This window comes from Silene latifolia, chromosome 2, assembly GCF_048544455.1.
Source record: "Silene latifolia isolate original U9 population chromosome 2, ASM4854445v1, whole genome shotgun sequence".
In the NCBI taxonomy this organism is placed as follows: Eukaryota; Viridiplantae; Streptophyta; class Magnoliopsida; order Caryophyllales; family Caryophyllaceae; genus Silene; species Silene latifolia.
The window spans coordinates 128,987,958-129,007,533 of NC_133527.1; the positions used below are offsets into that span (position 1 = coordinate 128,987,958).

Genomic DNA, 19,576 nt, shown 5'->3' on the forward strand with positions numbered 1-19,576 from the left:
TTTCCCCAAATAGGCTTTTTATCTTTTGAAGTAGCAAAGTGCATTGCCTCAAATTCAGAACTCACACCACTATTTTGCATTGTGCTCAACTCATCTTGCTCGCGGGTGTAAAAAGTATATCCATTAATGGCAAAACTGTTGTAAAAGGTGACCCTGGCATTTGGACCTAAACCAAGACGTAGTAACCTAGGAGAGATGTCATCACCAGTTTGATCGAGACACTCGTAAGACAATATTCCTAAACCACTCCGGAAACGTCTTCGTATGCTCGTTCGCAATCCACTTCTCGGTCTTGTTTTGGTGATCGTATTTGAGCTCATCTTTGTGTTGTTGAATATAAGGTTGCACCTCATCTTCGTTGTTTAGCACATACATGTGTGCTAAATGCAACATTTCACGTGTCACAATTTTTTCAACCCGGCCCCTAATACCTTTTCCGGTCATCCAGTCACTATGACGATTCTTAGGAACGCCAATCAACTCCTCAGGGGAGAGATGAGCGTAACAATATGAAAGAGCTTCGTCTAAAATAGCGCGTTCAGCAATACAACCTTCCGGACGATACCGATTAGATGTATAGTCCTTGTAGACTTTCATCAATCTTTCGAAAGGATACTGGTATCTCAAGTACACGGGCTTAAGGTACAAAATCTCCCTAACCAAGTGAATGGTCAGATGAATCATGATAGTGAATAAAGAGGGTGGAAAATACATTTCCAACTGACAAAGAGAGGTTACAACGAGGTCCTGCAATGAATCCGCGTCATCGGGATCGATGACTTTCTCGCATATGGACTGGAAGAAGAGATAGAATCTAGTTATAGCATATCTTACCTTTTCAGGTAAAATGGAACGAATAGCCACAGGTAGTAATTGTTGCATCAAAGTGTGACAATCATGTGACTTTAACCCGGTGAGTTTTAGGTCTTGCATCGACACTAGGCTTTTGATGTTCGACGAATAACCATGTGGCACTTTAATTCCATTCAAGCATGCACAGAACTCTTTTCTCTCATTCCGTGAAAGGGTAAAAGCTGCTGGCGGTAAAAATGTACGATTACCTCTATTCTGTGGTGCCAACTCTAGCGTAATACCCATCATTTTCATATCTTCCCTAGTCTGCGGCGTTATCCTTTGTTTTAGCAGAACATTCGAGAAGGGTATTGATAATATTATCACACACATTTTTCTCAATGTGCATGAAATCGAGGCAATGCCTCGACCTCCAGTCGGCCAATATGGAAGTTTATAAAAAAATATGGATCTTTTCTTATACCCACGAGTAGACAATTTAGAGCCGCTCTTCTTCCCATAATCTATCTCAATATGCTTTACTTTCTGATAAACTTCATGCCCACTCAAAATTCTAGGAGGTTGACGAAGTTCTTGTCTTCCATTGAATGCTTTCTGCATCTTGCGATAACAATGCTCATGATACAAGAACCTCCTATTTCCCATATACACATACTTACGAGAAGACTTCAAGTATTCGGACTCGATATCCTCCCCACACAATGGACAAGCCTCTTTCCCATGAACTGTGTGCCCGGAAAGGTCGCCATAAGCCGGATAGTCGGTTATTGTACACAATAACATCGCTCTCAAATTGAAAGTTTCGTTCTTATATGCATCAAATACTTCTATCCCACTATCCCACAACAATCGCAAATCATCTAGAAGAGGTTCCAAATATACATCTATATCATTTCCAGGTTGTTTAGGGCCGGAAATTAACAACGACAACATCAAATACTTTCTTTTCATGCACACATATGGAGGTAAGTTATAAATAGCCAACACTACTGGCCAAGTACTATGTTGGCTACTCATGTTTCCGTGTGGGTTCATTCCATCAGTGGACAGCGCTAGACGTAAGTTTCTAGGTTCATTGCCGAACTCGGGATACTTAGCGTCGCACGATTTCCATTGCTTACCCTCTGCCGGGTGTCTTAGCTTTCCATCATTTATTCTTCCTGTTTCATGCCAAGTTAACATTTTTGCATCATCGGGATTCGCATAAATCCTTATGACTCTTGGTATCAATGGAAAATACCACAACACCTTAGCCGGGATCCCTTCCTTATCCTTATAACGCCACTCCAAACATTTAGGGCAATTGGTTAAGTTTTGATATAATTTCCGATACAATATGCAATCATTTGGACATGCATGTATTTTCTCATATTTCATATCCACTCCTCTTATTAGTTTTTTCGCCTCATATGTCTTAACAGGTAGAACATTACCATCAGAAAGCAACTCCTTTATCAAGGCTAAAAAACTAGTGAAACACGTGTCACTCACCCCATTTGCCCCCTTGATATTATACAACTTCACCACAGCCGACATTTTTGTGAACTTACAACCAGGATACGAGGTGCTTCGACTCACACAACTTCTCATACATGTTGTTAAGGTCATCCCAATTACTAGTGTCATCACCTACATCTTCAAAAGCAATGGACTCATCATCATTCTCTTCATTATCTATAGACCCAACATTCAACTTCTCTACTTCCAACTCTTCCAACTCAAAAACTCGGCAAACTCGGGATCATCGCTTAGCCTTTCGTGTACCTCAACATCATCTTCTTCCGAGTTATTCTCTTCCTCTAATGATTCCCCATGAAAAATCCAAAGTGTATAGGATCGACTAAATCTCCACTTTTCTAGGTGTATTTTAACGTCCGGAAAAGCCATATAGCTAATATTACCACATCTTTCACAAGGACATGCAATACTAGAAGAACCTTTCAAATTGTTCGAAACAAATTCATAAAATTCAGCTAAACCATCCTTGTAGGTGCGGTCACTCATATTTGCATCAATCATCTAAGTTCGAGTCATTATTCTACATTCGTAATAATAGGCAACTAATTCAGAAAATACAATAATAGGCAAACAAATAAACGAAATTCAGGAAAGCAATTAAGCTAAATTATCAACAAATTAGATAATAACCCAAAAAATCCTATATCTAGTTATAAGCGTTGCTAAGAAACATATATATACCTGATTGATAAACACGATGAGGGAGAGAAGACGTGACAACAGTAACGGAGATGAAGACAGAGAGACGATCAGGGAGGAATGGAGGATGATATAGTAGCAGTATTAGCTTGTGTTTGTGTTTGTAGCGTATAGCAGAATAAAGCAATATGTTGTTCTTAGGATTTTCATAATATTAATAACAACGGTTATTGAGTCTACAACCGTTGTTAAAAGGTATTGAAAACGGGTTCTAATATAACCGTTGTGATTACTTTTCACTAATTTGGCGCCAAACCATTAACAACGGTTAAAATTTAACCGTTGTTATTAGTTTTTTCATTAACAACGGTTGTTTAAGTATGACCCGTTGTTAAAACCAATAACAACGGTTAACAACACATAACTGTTGTAATTAAGTTTGGTAAAATTCGCGGAATAAATTCTACAACGTGTTTTGATGATTTTCGTGAATAAGCGTTGTTAAAGGGCCGTTGTGGTTGCCTGTATTTGTAGTAGTGAATTGTTTGAATTTGAATTGAACCTTGTGTTTTAATCCCTCTTTTATGCTTTGATTTCACCCTTAATACTTGTATAAAGTTACTTGGGTAATATATGGTGCAATTGGGATGGTAATGGTATGATAAAAAAAAATTTGGGGATGAAGGTGAATTTGTTGTGTCGTGCAAATAAGTGATTTGCGCAGGCTGCGCCACAGCCTAGACCAGTTTTCGTAAAATGGCCATAACTTCTTCGCTACTTGTTTGTTTGAGGCTTATGACCTACCGTTAGAACCGTAAGAGGATAAGCTATCACCTTCAACTTGTTTCACCTTATTATCATTTCTAGAACTCAAGTTATGACCGTTTGAAGTTGACCCTTGTTGTAGTCGAGTACTAAACTTGTTGTTATAGATTGGGTTTTATGTTTCTTATTGGGTATGCATCTTAAAATTGTTTCTAATGCTTCTGTATGGTGTATTGACACTCTTTTATCATGGGAGCATCTGATATTTGTTATACTCTCGTACTTATACATGCTCCAAATAAATTGTTTATGTCACGTTTATATAATCATTGTTACTCGTATTTGTGACCCGAGTGTGACGGTTTACATTGTGTGACGACTTGACATTCCTTATTTTACCCTTTTGGAGCTTTGGTCACGAGTGTGAGCTATGTTTCCGGATGGGGTTATGTCCTCCCTTTCGGACCTTTGGTCACGAGTGTGAGCCATGTTTCCAAACTAGGGTATCCTTCCGCCTTTCTTCGGACCTTTGGTCACGAGTGTGATCCATGTTTCCAGATTGGGTTATGTTTTCCCTTTCGGACCTTTGGTCATGAGTGTGAGTCATATTTCCGATTAGAGGTTACTCGACCTTTGGATACGAGTGCGTGCCATGTTTCGAGTCTTGGATACGATTGCTATATCGTTTGTCGAATCGGGTGACGCCCATCCCGAGAGTCTGGATCCAGGTTTAGACTAGGACCTTATTATTATCGTCATCCTACCAAGAAGTTGGAGTCTACGTGTTTGTCTTGTGAGTCCATACTACGTAAATGTCTTGCTTGATTATGGTCATTGACGTGTCCTTATATACGAGAGTTCATGTCTCCTATGATTGTTTGTGAGAGTCTTGGTCCTATCGGATACTAGAGGTGAGATGCAAGCCTCTAGTTACGATATGATCGCCGGGATCGATGTTCCTATCCATTCTCATAGTGAGATGCAAGCCATAAGTATGAATGCGACATTGGTAGCCACGTCCCGTGCAATGTTTGTTATAAATCTAGTAACATGCATGGTTTAATTTCGTGATATATCATAATAACACAAATTTTACAAGTTTTATTTATTATTCTTATAACTCGGAAAAACTTTTAACCGATTTGCATGCAAACAACCGTGGCTCTGATACCAATTGAAAGAAATGTAGATTCATATACATACTAACATACTCATATATGTTATAAATTAATTTGTCATAAATTTAAAACGGATTTTATGCATGCAAACAATAATAAAATAGAGGAGAAATCATGTCCTTACAATGATGATTTCGGTTATATTGGGCACAAGAGAGATCACCTTTCTCTCTTGTTCTTGAGCTTTTCCTTATGGATGAACCAAGATCCAAGTATAGGATCTCTCCCTAAGCTTTATACCCAAGGCTTTCTCTTAATTTAATTAATATTACAAGAACTAGTATAATATTAATTAGTAGAAAATTGAACCAAAAACTTTATAAATCACATAAATGTTTCGGTTTTTAGAGAGAAGGAGAGAAGGATTTTTATTCTCTCTAAAAATGTATTTTGGATGATAGATTGAATGAATGAATAATACACTACACTTAGTATATTATTAGGTAAAAATTATGGAAAAAACAATGATGGGTTTTGCTTCTCAAAACCGTGTAAGAGGAGAGGTAAAGGGGAGCCAATGCATGGACTTATTTGTCTTCACAATGCACCATAGGCTTGCATGGCTACTAAAGCAAAACAATCATTATGTTTAGCTACTAATTAAACAATTAATTAGCTTAATCCTCTTCTTGTAATTTCGGTCCATTTGATAATATGGATTCCATATTATTTTTGTCAATTGTCAATATGTCACATGTCATATGTGACATAAATTTGTTATGTATTTTTAACATATTAAAAATCAACGTATTAATAAAAATACGTCACATACAAAAATCGACTTAGTAATTTCATAATTACTTGTGCCAAAATATTTTACCATTTATAAATCACAACAGATTGTATTTATAACAATTCATTCAAATTTAATTGTTACATTAAACAATTTATTTCATCCGAGTAATGATACAATTTAATTACTCAGACCGTATCTCATTTAATCACATTTCAATTTGATACGTAAATTTTACTTCCAAAATCGTCCGCCAATTTTCAAGTAATTTAATTAACTCGTAACATTATACGATTAATTAAATAATCAATTAAGAGTGTTGCCCTATAGGTATGACCTAGGGGGTCAACTGATCACCACCGTCGCACGACAGTAATGTCAAACTCTAGTCAGCCAATCATTACCGATATATGTTGACCAGTTGACAGTAACAATATTACTTCCCAATGGTATTCTTTATAATGAGATTTAAACATGTGATCATCATGATCAACAGTCGTGATCGCATTATTGTCGGAGGACACATATTCCAACAATCTCCCACTTGTCCTCGACAAGTGTGCGTCACCAATTCTCTTGTCCTATTACTATCTCCCACTCAATGCAAGGTGTCTTTCAGGTCGTACTTGCAAGTGATCATATCGAGAGTGGTTTCCTCGATCTGGAGAATAACTGATCGACCAGACTTATCTATCATAGATACTTTTCGAGCGTGGCCACGCATTTCCAGTTCATTACTCCTCGAGTGACCCTGAGATATTGTTATAACCCTGACTAGGGGTGGACAATTCCTATCGCACTCATTCCCTTCGACTAGCCACAGCCATCATAACCCAAAATATGCCCATTTGACCCCATTTACGAAGGTCGTAGTAACACAAATCAAAGTTAATCTGAAACTGTGCCATCTTAGGAGAATAGTCTTTAGTCAAAAGAATCGACTCATTTGAATACTATAGCAGCTCTCACCACGACCAGGCTATATAAATTTGCCAGGACTCTATAAGCGGTCATTAGGCCCGACAAAATGTTCCTAACAGTCTGCCTATGTGATCGACTAGTCATCTCACATGACTCTATGGCACTTGAACTTGCCACCAATCGCATCACACTCTAGTCACTTCGAGACGTCACCTCATATAAGTAACTATGGGCAATTACAATGTTAATCCATGTTCACTTTAACGGGGTTCAATTGTCTCTACAACCCGTTCGGATATAACAATGTACAAGGTGAGTTAATAATAACTCAAACGACAATGTCGACATCACACTCGGGTAGTCAATATCATATTACAACCTTGTGATGTATATCATAAGTGTAAACACTTATTGATTGCAATAGAAGTTTAACATCCCATGTGTCCATGTGTTCAAACTTCTTACACTTGCAATCTCCTTCACATTCATGTTCTATCTCATAGCATGAATCTTACCAAGTACACATCAAGGTTCCCGACCTTGGTTTCGGTTCTTTAATCTTGAAAGAACTTTCTTATCGACTATCACATAGCGAACGAATTTGTGATGAATGATATAACTTGTACTGATCAAGTACTCCATCCGCACACAATGCACTAGGTATATGTTTTGTAGAATCTTGTAACAATTTGTCAAGATTATTAGCTTAGTACTTCTCACAAGTCCTAGCTTAACCAGGAAAGATTATCTTGAATAACCTCTTATTCAACCAAGCATCTTTCCAAAAACTTCTCATTTCTCTTTCTAGGCTTGAAAGATTTGGGATTCTCATAAATCCTTATATGTGCTCGGATTTTCTACAATATGTGTAACCTCTTAACATACAATGGAACATTCCGTCAAGCACCGAAATCGTTCATCGGATTCTACTTGAGAATTCATGACGTTTCTATTATGGCTCACCAATCAATCATCATGCTCTTATGCATATGATTCACAATTGGACATGTACATGATTATTCTAATGGCGGAAACATTAGTTACTAATAATCATGAGATCAATCGTTCATAGATTTAATGAACGACCATGACTGCTAATGGCAATCCCATTTTCATCTACATGAATAACCTATGTTAATGTTGACACGATGTGCATCTCTTAATACTAACCCAACATCCCTTGATGTAATTGGATTCATCATAGTCCATTTTCATCCAGAATTGAAAACTCAAATGCTTCTTTTATGAAAGAAGGTATTAGCTCGTCATTCTTTAATGAGTGATGAGTTGTAAACATTCAAAGATGATAGCTCCCACTAAATTCCATGTCTTCACATGAGAATTTCCTAACTCCACTCAATTCTACACATTTCGAGATTGACTTCTCAATCGAAATTTATTCAAGAATTGAAATATAAATCGCATTGCCAAGTTATTAGGATAAAACCATATATGTTCCCATCATATCCTTTCAAAATACCTATTTTGAAGTGGTCTCATCTTAACCTTACGGAAAGAGATTTTAAATCTCCAACACACTCATGTTACCTCGAGATGTGTAGTAATGTCATTTTCAAATATAAACAATATCTAGAATACGTCCTTCACAATTACCCTTTTGGAAGGAGGTTTAACCATTTCATAAGGAGGTTAAGTAATGACATTTGCGTGGTTAAAAAAACTTTGGCCATTGAAGATATCGGTATATCAATCTTTGCAACTCGATCATAACTAGTATGTTACTTTGATTCATTTAGGCTCTTAAGTAAATCTCAAGGTTGAAACTATTGGTCAAATGTTTCATAAACTTAGTCAAAAACTTGTTAAGACTTTACATTAGTCATTTTTCTTCCAAAACTTTTTTTTGGTCTCCTCGTGTAGTTATCTTGAGAATATACTCTTATGATTACTTCACTTGGTCTCTTTAGTCATATAGAACTAACTTGAGACCTATTCGGCATACTATGTAAATAAATATACCTTCATTCAAATCATTCTCTCTTGCGTAGATCTTCATATACACAAGTACACAATTTTATCTTGCCTTGTGTGTTGTGTCCTCTTGTGTCCTCATTTTTTCTCCCACTCTATCTTTAGAATGAATACACTAGACATTCAAAGATAGCATATGAGACACAAATAATGATGTTGAAGTATAAGGAGAACTATCTCATAGATAGACTAATGGTTATTGATTTCATATGTGTACTTGGTGATTGACATTCCTTTAAGAGAGTTCATAGACTCAAAATTACTTTATAAATGATCATACACACGCCTTAAGCATGTGGACATATAATGAAACCCGTCATTATATTTGTCTATTAGATCACTTTAAGTGAATAATCTTATGTTCCTAAGAGCAAGCATTTAAAGATGAAAATTTAGAACATAAAGGATAAATGATAAAACGGGTGACTTGGGTTGCAAACCAAGTCACCATCATCCAAAATACAAACCATTATCCAAAATACTTTTCCATGTCGAACACGGAAACTTAAAGTTCTAAAATTCAAAACATAACTTTAAATAAGACAATGAAAAGCAAAGCTCCATAAAAGCTATCCTTAGCTTCTCCATGGTTTCTTATGCTTGCTTTTCCTTTTCTTTGTCTTTGCTTGGTGGAGGCCCTATTTACAATAAAAAGGGAGATACATTATCACAACTTTGCATCATATTACCATAGTTGAATTTAGAAACATAAAAGAAGGATAGTCATTTACCTACTGGAGTGATCTTTCCAGTTTTGATATCACCAAGGTATTTGGAACAATTTCTTTTCCAATGTCCCGTGCCATTACAATAATGGCACTTATCAAGAGGACCCTTCTTGACTTTGGAGGTGCTAGCTTCACAAGACTTAGCTTTGGTGAATGTGGGAGCTTGCTTTTTACCCTTCCTTCCACTCTTCTTGAATTTCCCTTTACTCTTAGTGCTTATGTTAAGCACATCTTTGGGAGGGTTCACATTTAACCCCATGTCCCTCTCGGCTTGCACATGTAACTTGTGCAATTCCTCAAGAGACACATCCTTGTCTTGCATGTTGAAATTCACCCGGAATTGCACATATGCCTTGACTTTGGACAAGGAGTGTAGAATCCTATCTACGATGAGTTCTTTAGGGATTTCAACCTTTTGGATTTTCAAGGTCTCGACAAGCTCCATGAGTTTGAGCACATGAGGGCTAACCTTTTGGCCCTCTTTGAAGTCGAGATCAAAGAATGCCGCGGCCGCCTCATATTGGACGATCCGCGGAGTTTGTGAAAACATGGTCACAAGTTTGGAGTAAATCTCATTAGCATTGCCCATTTTAAAGGCTCTCCTTTGGAGGTCCGCCTCCATCGCAAATATTAAGACATTTTTCATTGCGGCGGACTCCTTTTGGTAAGCCTCATATGCTTCCCTAGTGGCCGCGGTGGACCTAGTGGAGGGTTCGGGTGGAGAGGCCTCGGTAAGGTAACGAAGCTTGTCGTCACCTTCGGCGGCTAATTTGAGTTGGGCATCCCATTCGGAGAAATTTGACCCATTCTTTTCAAGTTTACATCGATCCATAAAGGATCGGAGCCAAGACGAACTAGCGAGTGGTGTAGCATTAGGAGTTGGTGTTGATGTTGCTATTTGTTATGAAAAAGAAGTGGTCTACAAAACAAGAATATATAAGGAGTAAAACAAATGTCGTTTTAATAATACTTGTAAAATGTATAATTTAAACAAGTTTTATGCATTTTTCTAGTGACCTCTACCCAACTAGATAAATGATTCCAAGACCCAAATTCATATCGACTTAGGCACGGTATGGCCGATGAAACCTTTATCAATATAACTCGGTGGATTAACGTTTTAATCGATTCTACTTCTAGAACTCTTGGTCGATAAAATTACTCTAATAATTATCTATAGCCCGGAACACATGCAACTACGGTCGCGAATACTTCCGTTGAGCTCAATCCAAATTTCGAATAAATGTGTCCATTGTCCAAATCCACATCAACTTGGGCACGGTATGGCCGATGAAACCCTCATTAACATGAACTCGGTGGATTAACACTCATCACCCACTTCCCCTACGTAACAAGGTTTGTACCCCGGTAGGGCCGAGTGCACTCCCTCGCGAAATAGGTTTTCATGGTTTCTACTATTTGGTAAGGCTATGTCTCAATTGTTTGTTTTAGCGAGAGGTCATGTCAATTTATTATCTATCACGTTTTAAGTGAACTAAAGCGGTGAACTACGATAATTCTAATTGACACGGTCGATAAACTCGATAAAATAATGATGCATGTTTTAGTTATGGCGATTTAGCGATGCATGTGACATAAAATAAAATGCAAGCATAAAGATAAATAAATCCTAGTATGGCCTTTCCTAAAATAGAAAAACTATTTAACTATTACATATTCGGAAACCAACTCCATTGGTCCCTTGAACTTCGGTTGTGGCACGCATCTCGAGGTAACACCGTCTTTATGTATCGCCATTCTTGAAGAAATCCGTCTTTTGGAACTCCGGAATGAATAAAATTACATAACAAATTACATAATTTCCTATTATACATTTGTAACTAAAATAAAATAAATCTATTAAATTACAAAACGGTGATACGAGATCACAATAAAAATTACAACCGAATCGATATTCCCATACATTTCGGGAAATACCAATTAAAATCTAAGGCCATACTAAGTAAAATTACATAATTCAAAATTACATAAATTAAAATTATGACAATCATAAGGAAAATGCAGCATTATAATATGTATGAACATGCTCAATTTTATGCTAAATCGCCTTTAATTAGCCAATATCGTATATTACTCGGTTTTTACGGATTTGCGTGATTTCAACATTTTATAATCACAAAAATACATAAACTCATATTTATGCATAAGTTAATTACCCTAACCTCTTAGGACTCAAAATTTAGTCTTCACTAATAATTTGACCATAATTAACCCTTATTTTATAAAATTGTTCATAAATGGACCAAAAATTACAAAAATAAGCCATATACTTCAAATAAATCACAAAATTTCAAATAAATTCAAAATTTGAAATTTAAACTCATGAACATTCTGGAAAAATTCCATGACACTCATAATGTTCAAAATCTTAGGTTAAAAATTTCGAAAAATTTACCGGAAAAACAATGTTGCGGTTTATCGATTTTTTAATAAAATAATCATAAAAACATGGAAAAACTATTTTCACTAACTTTTCAATTTTAGATCTGAAAAAGATAATAAAATGCAACATTAGACGTTTTTCCTAAGTCATAGATTATGTTTTATTAATTTTCCACTAATAATGTCACTATTTATGCCATTTTTCTTCAAAAATCCATAAATCATGCAAAAATACTTCTTTATAGCCAATTATTTTACACACATCTTGTAAAATTGCATGTGACAACATATTAATTTTCTATGACCAGATTCGAAATTTAACTCATATTAACCTATTTTTCACCTAAATCCGAATTTAATAATGAAAAATTCATTTTTCGAGCATAACAAGTCCAAAAATTATGAAAATTTACAGGTTATCTCAAAATAATATATGTGACAACATATCCAAAAATCAATTGAAAATTCGAAGTATAGCTAATTTTAGACCAAAAATGACATTTTTACTCATAAAATCACATTTAAATGCCATTATTGAAAATTATGAACAATAAAAATCCGAAAAATTAACCAAAATATCCTAAAACATTTTAGGACCAGAAATATTAACATGCATGGTTTACTTTCGTGATATATCATAATAACACAAATTTTACAAGTTTTATTTATTATTCTTATAACTCGGAAAAACTTTTAACCGATTTGCATGCAAACAACCGTGGCTCTGATACCAATTGAAAGAAATGTAGATTCATATACATACTAACATACTCATATATGTTATAAATTAATTTGTCATAAAATTAAAACGGATTTTATGCATGCAAACAATAATAAAATAGAGGAGAAATCATGTCCTTACAATGATGATTTCGGTTATATTGGGCACAAGAGAGATCACCTTTCTCTCTTGTTCTTGAGCTTTTCCTTATGGATGAACCAAGATCCAAGTATAGGATCTCTCCCTAAGCTTTATACCCAAGGCTTTCTCTTAATTTAATTAATATTACAAGAACTAGTATAATATTAATTAGTAGAAAATTGAACCAAAAACTTTATAAATCACATAAATGTTTCGGTTTTTAGAGAGAAGGAGAGGAGGATTTTTATTCTCTCTAAAAATGTATTTTGGATGATAGATTGAATGAATGAATAATACACTACACTTAGTATATTATTAGGTAAAAATTATGGAAAAAACAATGATGGGTTTTGCTTCTCAAAACCGTGTAAGAGGAGAGGTAAAGGGGAGCCAATGCATGGACTTATTTGTCTTCACAATGCACCATAGGCTTGCATGGCTACTGAAGCAAAACAATCATTATGTTTAGCTACTAATTAAATAATTAATTAACTTAATCCTCTTCTTGTAATTTTGGTCCATTTGATAATATGGATTCCATATTATTTTTGTCAATTGTCAATATGTCACATGTCATATGTGACATAAATTTGTTATGTATTTTTAACATATTAAAAATCAACGTATTAATAAAAATACGTCACATACAAAAATCGACTTAGTAATTTCATAATTACTTGTGCCAAAATATTTTACCATTTATAAATCACAACAGATTATATTTATAACAATTCATTCAAATTTAATTGTTACATTAAACAATTTATTTCATCCGAGTAATGATACAATTTAATTACTCAGACCGTATCTCATTTAATCACATTTCAATTTGATACGTAAATTTTACTTCCAAAATCGTCCGCCAATTTTCAAGTAATTTAATTAACTCGTAACATTATACGATTAATTAAATAATCAATTAAGAGTGTTGCCCTATAGGTATGACCTAGGGGGTCAACTGATCACCACCGTCGCACGACAGTAATGTCAAACTCTAGTCAGCCAATCATTACCGATATATGTTGACCAGTTGACAGTAACAATATTACTTCCCAATGGTATTCTTTATAATGAGATTTAAACATGTGATCATCATGATCAACAGTCGTGATCGCATTATTGTCGGAGGACACATATTCCAACAGTTGCATGGATTTTTGCATGAGAATTTGTTGGATCAATTAGCAAAATACAAATGAGATCTCCAAAACCTAGGAATACCTCTCCTATTTATAGGAGAGGAGGAGAAAACGTAAGAATTGAATGAGCATGCAACCCCGATCGGGGTTGGGCGGCCCCGATCGGGGTCGTATGTTCCTCGATTAATTGGCTTAAATCCTCTCTTAATTCCTTGGAGAATCCTAAGTGGGTGAATAAATGTGCGATTAATCACCCGGTTAATGCTTGCATTTGGCATCTTAAGATCTTTTGGAATCCCATGCTTTCCCCTTGACTTTAGACTTGCAATTTGGGCTTGACTTGGATGTTTGATCTCATTTGTATTTTGCTAATTGATCCAACAAATTCTCATGCAAAAATCCATGCAACTTGAGGCACAAAGTCCATGCAACATCCAATCCTTAGTCCATTTGGTCTTCTTTCCTCTTAGCTTGCAATTTCTAGTACTTTGTAGTTATTTTAGCTCCAAAAAGCTTATTCCCTACAAAATATGTCAAAGTATCCAAAACAACTAGAAATGCAAATATTAGCTATAAAACACTTAAGATAAGTGCTAAAGACATGTAGAAACAAGCTAATATAGGGGGTTAAAATGTATAAAATATGCACTTATCAAACTCCCCCAAGCTAAATCCTTGCTTGTCCTCAAGCAAGAGACCAAATCCCATCAATTGCTATATCCTAAACAAGCTAAGCATAATGATTTAAAAACCCAAAACAACATGGGCAAGGAATAAAGCAAGACATGGATGAGATTTACAAGACGACGTAGCATAGAAAACTTTGAATGAACCTTTAAGCTCTTGCATGATCTTTTGACTTATGGACTCTCACGGGACACTCAAACTCTTTTATATGTGAAAGGACAATTTTTGTGAATTAACACTCAACTATCCTCAACTTATAACAATGTGCCCGTAATCTAATATGGTAAACATGTCAAAACTAGCAAGCAAAGACAATCAAATGTAAGCATGATAAAGAAGCCAAATGGGTAGGAAGAAGGCAAATAAACATGGGTAAAAAAGGGGGAACAAAAGAGTTATGGTAATGTGGAGCTAAGTCAAGCTAGCAACTACCAAAATGCAAGGATGCTCAATCCCAATTCTAACCCAATTTTGCAATTTAAACCATAAGAAATTTCTCCAAAATATAATGAATAATGCTTGAGACCTCATATCTTTTCTTCTTCTTCTTCTTCTCTTTCTTTTTTCTTTTTCAATGCACACTTCTTTTTTTTTTTTTCATTCATTCATTTTTCTTTCTTCATTTTTTTCATTTTCTTCCATTTTTTTTCGAGCATTAAGACCAAGCTCACATGACTTCAAACAACCAAACATATCCCAATGAGCACCCAAACACTATCCAACTAAGCTACTAGCTCAACAAGGGTAGGCAATTTTAATGTTGTAGCTAAGGATAAATTTTGTGAAGGGGTCAAAAAGGCTAAAATATCATGTGAATGGCTCCAAAATGCTAAAACAAATGAATGCATGCTTACCAAGAAATGACATGAAGACCATACTTGTGCGTTTTGATGTAACACACATTATCAGGAGACACCTACACTCACCTAAGTGAGACCAAATAAAGATGAAATGGCCTTAAAAGAGGTTCTACCTTATCAATTTTGTAGCTTGCCAAAAGTCAAGATCAAGCCTATTCGGTTCATTCTCCATCTCCCACCTACTATGTCAAGACATCCCCATGTAGCTAATATTCCATCATTAAAGAATAAATCATTAGCAACAAGCTATTGTTAATTTCTCTCAAAAATTTTCAAATTGTCTACACTACATGCAAACTACACTATATGCAAATGCAATCCCCCCCAAGCTAAACATCACATTGTCCTCAATGTGCCAACTATCCAAATCACCCAATCAAACCATAAAAATGGCTCAAAACACAAAACAAGGACTATAGGTTATGTTTAATGGGTTGCAAGATCTAAACTAATATGCAAAGCAATTAAAAACTTACTCAACTTGCTAGCCCCCCCCCCCCCCCAAGCTAGCATGAATTCGGGGGATTTCTTCATCAATCAACTAAGAAAAGGGCCAAAAATTGAACCCCTTCCTCCCTTTCTTCTTCTTCTTGCCACTACCACTTGATTCTCCTTGTTGGCCACTTCCACTTGAGTCATCCCCTTGAAGAGGAGTGACATACTCACCAATATCTTAGACACTACCAAGACCATCACCATAACTACTAATCCCACCATAGCCACTATATCCTCCATAGCCTCCTTGCAATGCCTCAGCCTCATAATCCGAACCACAAAAGTCCGGGCCGGGTTCATATTGAGCAAATGTACCTGCATCATTGTGAGGAGGGGAAGGGGGAATAGGAGATGGAGGAGGAAATCCACCCGGAGGATAAGTATAGAATGAAGGGTGTGGCCCCTCGGGTTGGATAACTCCTTGCCTAGCAAAATGATCATATATAGGATGTAATGCAAGTCGTTGGTCATCACGAATTTGATTAACACCTAAGTTCATTTCCCGCATCATATTCATCATTTCTATGCTAGATGGTGACTCAATGCTAGAGGTGGAATGACGTGCTTGGGAGGATTGACCTCCCACACGTCTCTCAACGGTGGTAGTTGACTCACCTCTAAGGGCTAAATGGTAGGTCGGTCTAACAAAGGGGTCACTTCCACGACGAGGCTTAGTGTGAACCAAAGCCTTTATTTCTTTCTTTTCCTCGGGTAGACGAATGGAGTCTTGCCTACCTATCTTCCAAATCATGTTGGGATGAGCATCTTTAAACCAATTACAAAAAAGAAAATATTCATAATCAAGACCAACTCCCTTAGACCTAGACTCAAGCAATGGTCTCAAACCGGTAGTCTCTTGGTTAAACCTATACAAATGGTGAGCAATTTTAGTGACCAAACCACCTAAGATAATGCAACTATTCTTGGTGTTAGTTTGTTTGGTCAAGTGGACCGCAAAGTGGTAGGGGATATTGATTCCCCACTTCTCATCACCATTAACATTCAAGAAAGCACCCAAGATTTCTAACTCAATCTTCCTCACCGAGTGAGGTTCATTTCTACCAAAAAAGGTCCATCCCATAAACCTTTGCCAATTCCTTATGTCGGGATAATGAATAAATTGATGTGGTGTATGATCCCAACCCGGAAAAGTCAAGTGAGAAATGGCATCCCAAGTTAAAACGGGGTTATAATCATCGGGTGATTCGGTCGGTAAGTCTTTGTGAGGCAAATCAAAGATAGCGGCGAAATCCGCTAAGTCCAACTTATGTTCTTCATTAAATAAGCGAAAGGTAACAAAAACAATGAAACCGGGTTTCCTAGACCTATGAAACTCGAAAGAGCTCAAGAACTCAAGGGTGAGTTCGGGTAAGGTCTTATAATTCATGGTGTGATTTGATTGTAACACCCGCGAATTTTCCATTTTTGACATTTATAATTTAATTAACCATCTACTGTCTTAATTATATTTTAAATTATTTAATTTAAATTAATTTCATTATTAAACATGATTTTTATAAATATTATATTTCTAAAGCTTAAGTTATATAAAAATAAATATTTTGGTCGGATAATAATAATAATAATAATATTTTCCGTCTTGAGTTGTAGTGGGCTTGAGACGTAAATTCTCGTGTGTATCGAATCAATCTTGCATTTTGGGCCTAGTATGACTAATGGGCTCAGATACTACTCCTTCCTCCTCATAAAAATCATGAAGGAAACCCTAACTACATCTCCCTCCTCAAAATTTCAGCACACTATATTCAACAAACACCAGTTTTACACCCTTCTCTTACAAATCTTCAAAACTTCATAACTTGCTCAATTCTTATCCGAATCAAGTGTTTTTCGCGTCTATCTCTTCCTCTCATCGTCCTCCATCTTTCTAGGTAAGAAAGGAACCAACTTTCCTCCTTATATAGGGCTGTCGAGCCATTTATACATGGTACCTTTTTTCTAATTTCGATTCTTAGTCTTAATTTGTGTTTTCTTATGTTTAGGAGAAAGATTAGTTAATCCGGAAGTGGATTCTTGAAAGGTAGACGAGTCTATTGTGGATTTAAGTGCAAAAAGGTAACGGTGATGGGTTACTCGACATTATGTCAATTTGAGTGTTTATATATGTTATAGTTTGTTCACATGTGTGTTAAAGTTAGATTCTTTACATGTTTTTTTTTTTTTTTTTTTTTTTTTTTTGGCAGCTGTAAATGAAGGTTTTACAAGTTCATGGCCTGCTTTGCTAGATTATGCGCAAAGCCATTGAAACGTCTCGGAATAAAGTTAAAAACTAAGCAGTGAAAAAAGCTAAAGGAAGTCCGAATATCTTCAAGGATACCCGTAATCCCGTGATCCTCCTTTTCAGTTTCCGCTAATTGAGTGACAAGTTGTAGGCAGTCCGAAGAAATATCCAAGTGGAGAAATCGCCGCTCTTGTGCCCACATCACAATATCTCGAATCCCCAAAGCTTCAGCCTGTAGAGCCGATTCCGCCCTGATACGTGCCTGCCTCCGTTCCAGCTCCCTCCCTGTGCCATCAGAAGCAATCCATCCGAAAGCCGCCTCATAATTACTATTCCAGCTAGCATCAACCTTCACACGTACCACCGCACAACTTGTCGGTAAGCCCAGAATACACACCGGGCGACCATTCCGAATAGCCAAAGCTTCCGTTTGAGGTGTCCCTTCCTCAATTTCTTTGACAGCTTGATGCTGTCTCTAATTGAAGGACTTCCACAAGATGTTTGTTTGCTCCCGGATAACTTTGAAGACCATATTGGTGATACCTTGAGATGTAAGGACCTGATCCTGATATTTAATCTTGTTTCGCACTGACCATATAACCCATAAGGTAGCTATAAAAAGGATCACCTCACGAGTCCCCTCATCTCTTTTGGAGAGAAAGCGAATCCAGTTGCATATCCAGTCGGATATAGACACGCCCCATGCTCCTTCCACCCGAATGCCTAAATCAGAGCCTGCCCAAATTCGGCTGGAAAGACCACAATCTCGAAAGAGGTGTTCGGATGTTTCCATCGCTCGTTGATCACCGCCACACATGCTACAGGAGGTATCCACCTCTATATTTTGCCTAAGGAACTCTTGTCCGAGAGGCAGAATATTGGTGATAATCTTCTAAATTAGAATTTTCCACGTCTGAGGGACTGGTAAGTTCCAAAGCACTGACCGACATAAAAGTCGGCCCCGATCGGTTAGTCTACTTTTGTCTTTAACAGTTCCTACTTTGTTCATGAAGTCCTCAAATATTAATCCATAACCACTCTTCACCGTATAAACTCCCGTCGTCGTGTATGGCCAGTAAGTCTTATCCCTCTGCCTTACTTCGCAACGTGGTATAGTAAGAATTCGGTCCGCCCATTCCCTTGTGAACAAGCCTTTTATAAAGACTTCATTCCAGTTACCATCAGAAAGAAAAAGGTGTTGGACCTGTAAAGAAGCCAGATGACTAGAATTGTGGTCCAGCCACTCAGTTCTAGGTTCCGGCCGGTCTCCCCCCACCCATCTTGCGGTCCAAACATTTAACACCGAATCAATACCAGGTTTCCATCCAATATTCTCCAGTACAAAGTTTAAACCATGAAGGATGCTGCGTATGCCCCACAAGCATCCGGACCCCTTGATAGGGGTCATCCCATGAAGAAAGACCTGTGTTCCAAAAAGTTTTTGTCTGAAGATCCTACTGAACATAGATTTTTCCCCAGACACAATTCGCCAGCCATGTTTAGCCAACAAAGCCTGATTGAGACATTGAACATTTCGAATGCCAAGTCCACCCGCACTCTTTAGTAAACTCAGAAAATTTTTGCTACACCAGTGGAGTTTA

At 36.7% G+C, this 19,576-nt stretch overlaps 1 protein-coding gene across 1 annotated transcript; it reads right to left on the reverse strand.

Annotated features, from left to right (window-relative positions):
- Positions 1–17,952: 17,952 nt before the first annotated feature.
- Positions 17,953–18,768, reverse strand: LOC141641300 (uncharacterized). The gene is made up of 2 exons (XM_074449971.1): positions 18,535–18,768; positions 17,953–18,450 (listed from the first exon to the last, which is right to left on the reverse strand). The coding sequence occupies exons 1-2, from the start codon at positions 18,766–18,768 to the stop codon at positions 17,953–17,955; spliced, it is 732 nt and encodes a 243-aa protein (XP_074306072.1).
- Positions 18,769–19,576: the final 808 nt, after the last annotated feature.